Source organism: Rhincodon typus, chromosome 1 (genome assembly GCF_021869965.1).
Source record: "Rhincodon typus isolate 14 chromosome 1, sRhiTyp1.1, whole genome shotgun sequence".
Lineage (NCBI taxonomy): Eukaryota > Metazoa > Chordata > Chondrichthyes > Orectolobiformes > Rhincodontidae > Rhincodon > Rhincodon typus.
In genome coordinates, this window is record NC_063332.1 from 140,370,265 (window position 1) to 140,375,057 (window position 4,793).

Here is a 4,793-nt window from a genome sequence, read left to right on the forward strand (position 1 = left end):
CTATTTGCTTGGAATAGGTACAGCTGCAAAAACATTTGGATACCATCCAATCGACTTAAACATTCACTCACTCCAAACTGGCACCCACTAGCAACAAGATGTGCTGCAGCAACTTGCCCAATCTTCTTCAACAGCATCTGCAAACCCATGATTCTGTTACCCAGAAGGCCAAGCGCAGCAGTTGCTTGGAAATAATGTAACCTAAAAGAAATCTCTAAATCAGATCATGCTAATGTTAAATTACATCACTTAACAGCACTGTAATCACCACATGTCATGCAGTGATTCAACGGGTTTTTTTAAGGGCAATTTGTCATGGACTATACATGTAGCTTTGCCAGCAATGCCCATGTTCCATGAAAGTAAAGAAATGTGGCATTGTCCGAACAGGTGAGATAGAGCTGGAGAAACTGAGAGAATGGAATAGCCTTTATAGGAAGCTGATTGTGAGGAAATGTAGTCAAGGTAGTTGTGGACAAAGATGTCCCTATACTAGACATGGATCCACACATTCCAGGAAACAAGACTGGCAGATTGAGGAAGGAAAGAAAATAATTAGAGGTGTAACATGTGAAGAGTGAAAATTGCAAAACAAAGTTGGTTTAAAATTTTCCAGTTCAAAGCAAGAGTCAGAAACTGAACTATTATAGTCATCAATGTATTGGAAATCGAGATAGTAGAAGGTCTGAGTAGGATTTGAACAAAAACATCTGATTTCACCTCCCAAACATCTTGTCTCCAGGAATGATGGAAACAGCATATTATGGAAGATAAAATTGATACTTTACGGGTACAACAAAGGTAGGCCTGCAAGCCATGACAACTCTGTAGGATGTCTTAAAGAATGCATCAATGCTTTCATGATTTTTACCAACAAAACAGCAAATTCTCTGTTAACTAAGTTGAATCCTGAAACACTCAGCCCCATTTTCAAGGAATAGCAATTTACTCCTATGCAGTTCATAATATCAAAATATTGTAATGTAGACATGTCTGCAGTGGTTGATATTTCGGGTCAAGAATTGGTATTAAGGAGGTAACATTAATAGTGTGGAAACAGCCCAAAGAACATTAAAGAACACAGCACCGCTGATCACCATTTGCCAACCTTCTTAACTACCTAAAATAAAATATTTTAGTGAAGCACACGAAAGAATAAAGGAATTGTTGCACAAGAATCTGGATTTCAAATTAACAGCCTTTGCCTGTTTCCTCTGATGTCTGCCCAAGAAACGGGACTACTGCGCATGTAGCAGGTGCATATATGTTTCTCCTCCATCTTGAGAAACAGTTTCATCCACAAAATACATTTTAGACAAAGTAATAGTGGCCGATGTATTAATGGTGCAGCGGATTGAGAATGCAGTGGGGAGGATTAAGGTCAGGGCAGTGAGGTAGCAGCTTGCTCGGTCTGTCAGCGCTGTCAAAAGTCCAGCACTGACCTCGCTGATGGAAAACAAGCACATGCTGGGGGAGTCGAAAAGATCTCAGCTTTTTTTAAAAAAAAATTGCACCGACATTCACGGTGAGTAGGAGCCGTCAGTTTTTTTGTTTGATAGCAGAGACGCACTTTCTAAATCTCGCTGCGCCGAATGGTGTGTAGCTGAGTAGTCTGAGAGAGCTGATGAGGCGCCATCGCCCTGTATTGTTTCATATTTTGCTGGTCGCGGTGGCCCCGGCCTCTGACCGGTTGCGGCTTCAATTTCTGGAGGTTTGTTGTTTTAAAGACCGCCTGAAATCCGTGAGAACAAAGCAGCAACCGTCTGCCATAGAACAAATGTAATATGTTTCTTTTTACATCGAGATGAAATGCTATTTATGTGCATGTACTTAGGACCGAAAAATACCATATATTAAGCATACTCTGATTACTAAAGGATTTTTTTGGGAAATTCAAGCAGAATGTTATAAATATCCCGACAAATACTGGACAAAATCTTAGTATCATTGAGACGTTGCAAATTAAAAGAAATAGTGCTTAAAAAATAATGAATGCGGTGCTAGATGGCAGAGACTAGAGCAGTGAACGTGTGGCAGCAATTAAATATTGGTGTCTGGTGATCAGTATGCGCTCTAGTGTTGGAACATCAATCATATACACACACTACTGACATTGACGCCTACACATTGTAATTCCGTCTCTCTGGCGTTTCTCTGTTTTGCCATTTTCAAAATGGAGTTCCTTGGAAGGATTAATATTTGCTGACTTTTTCTTCTTATTCCAGATTAAGATTGTGCTGGACCAATCAAGTTAAGAATGGAGCTGACCAAAACATTCCTTCTCATCTCTTTATGCTTTTGGATTGAACTAGGCTTGTCTAGTGATAAATCTTCAAAGAAAGGAAAGTCCAAGAAGAAGCAACATCTGTGTCCGTCGTAAGTTATCTTCACTATCATTTCACTATTATAATTAGTATGTGTGATTTTTGGAAGTTGGTGCTTCCCAAGAAATTATAATCAGTGGTTTCAGGCTCATCAAACTTTTCCAAATATCATACAACTTTACCAAATAATATGGCAAGAGTATGATTACTGTTAATTCTGACAATCTTAAAAAGCTTCTACCGTTAGTGAAAAATACTCAAAGGCTTCATGTTTCATAGTCATTTTCTGTCATATAGATATGTCAGAACAAGGTTGCGTGTTTAATTAATGTCAGTTGTTATATACTTTTTTTACAGATAGAAGAAAAGGTTTCCCAAAATTTCCTCAAAGTCTGTTTTAAATATACACGTGAATGTGTTTGAAAAAAGGCCTGCAATTATTCCCATGTCAAATATCATCATATTGCTTCTGTGTACTGTAGAAGTAACAACTAGATAGATTTGGGTGTAAATAACCTAAGGCTTCTATGCCATTTTTCGGTACAGTTCTACACCACATAAATTGCAGCACTTCAAGAAGGTAGCTCACCAAGGAAAAATATGAACGGGCAATAACCAGCCAGTGATGCCTACATCCTGTGAGTGAATAAGTTTTTAAAAAAAGGGAATGACTACTGAAAATTATGGTGTAGTATAGATCACTTTGTTCACCAGTTAGAGACAGAAGCTGTGAACTTCTGTGATATCAGAAGTCAGTTGTAAATGTTAGAAAAGTGTGAAGAACCATGTTGTAGTTTCTAAACACCTAACGGTCCTGCACGATATTCCCTTAGAACTACAGCTGAGGCTAATGGCATAAAACTTTCATCAAATCCAATGGGAACATACCAACTTGTCATTTGGAGATTGACCAGATTGTTTAAGTGAGGAGTGAGGGAAATGGGAGTGTCAGGAAAATACGATTACAACCCTTTTGAGCGAACAGAGTTCTCTGTGCCGAAGTGAATGTTACATTTTACATTTATATTGAACAGTCTGAAATGCATGTCCCTATTCTGTCCAGTCTTTTTTTTACCATGTTCCATTACGACAGTCATAACAAACAGTCCATGTTGCTGCGATTCTACCAATTAATCAAACTCAAATCTGTAGGAACCATCTTAAGACCATAAAACGCAGAAGTGAGGTAAGCTATTCAGTGAGATGTTAGCTGATCTGAATCCTTGTATTCACTTTTTCTGTTTTATCCCCATAACCCTACAAACCCTTCATGATTACAAATCTGTCTATCTCAGACTTGAATATTCTTAATGATCCAGACTTGACAGCCTCTGCAGTAAAGAATTCCACAGATTCACCACCTGCTGAGAGAAAAAGAAAACCCTCCTCGTCACTGTTTTGTGGGCAATTTATAACTGTGATTGTGCTGTCTGGTCTCAGACTCTCAAAAAGTAACAACCCTTCCACATCTCCCCTTTCAAGACCCATAAGAAGCTTCTGTGTTTCAAAAAGATCTCCTTTCATTCTTCAAAACTCCAATGAGTACAAGCCCAACCTCTTCTGATAAGAAAATTCCACCATACCTGGGATCAATCCCGTGAACCTTGTTGTGCTGCCTCCCACACTAGTATATCTTTCTTTAGATAAGGAGACCAAAACTATTCACAATATTCCAGCTGTGCTCTAACTAGGACTTCCTATAGTTTTAGCAAGATCTACTATTTTCATATTCGATACCCTTTGAAATGAAGGCCAATATTCCATTTACCTTCTCTATTATCTGCTAAACTTGTTTGCTAGCTTTCTGTGAATCATGTACTAAGACTGTTGGGCTCAGACTTGTACATTTCAAACAAAAGTTGCACAGTTACAAATTTGCCTCCCTTGGTACACAGGGCCTGCCCATAACTCCTTTTGGAAATACAGTATATAGTGGATTGTTATCAGTGTGTGAAAATCCTGTAGGCCCCACTGATGTCAAATTGCCAAAATCCTCTTTCTCATGCCAGGCAGATGAAGTTCAGTACTAGGAATAAAAATTCATTTAAGAAAACTAACCCACTAGGTTTTCAGACACTGCTAAAAACTTACCTTGTTCTTTTGTCACGCTGGTAATGGTTACTTTGGTAAACTTATTTGATGTAATTAGAAATCTAGGTATAGAATTTTATGAACAAAATTAGTTTCTTTCCATTAATACAGTATTTGCCTACCATGTGTATTTTATGGTCTACTATCATGTATTCTGTATACACAAAGAATATACAGTCATATGTTTGCCTGCAGAGTAATATTTCTACTGTCTGCGCATCTAGAAAATATTGAACCAGAGATAGTAGGAACTGCAGATGCTGGAGAATCCGAGACAACAAGGTGCAGGGCTGGATGAACACAGCAGGCCAAGCAGCATCATAGGAGCAGACAGGCTGACGTTTCGGGCCTAGACCCTTTTCTGATGAAGGGTCTAGG

General features: G+C 38.6%; 1 protein-coding gene across 4 annotated transcripts in view; it reads left to right on the forward strand.

Moving 5' to 3' along the window:
- The first annotated feature begins 1,288 nt into the window (after positions 1–1,288).
- glrbb (glycine receptor, beta b) overlaps positions 1,289–4,793 on the forward strand; it is a 168,715-nt gene continuing 165,210 nt past the window's right edge. Inside the window, exons 1-2 of one of the 4 annotated variants that reach the window (XM_048598598.1) lie at positions 1,289–1,525; positions 2,226–2,376. In XM_048598598.1, the coding sequence (XP_048454555.1) occupies positions 2,258–2,376 (119 nt within the window). In that variant the 5' untranslated portion in view covers positions 1,289–1,525; positions 2,226–2,257. Of the gene's footprint in view, positions 1,526–1,697; positions 1,780–2,102; positions 2,130–2,225; positions 2,377–4,793 lie in introns of those variants that run through there. The other 3 variants (XM_020531754.2, XM_048598587.1, XM_048598593.1) reach the window with 3 other exon arrangements.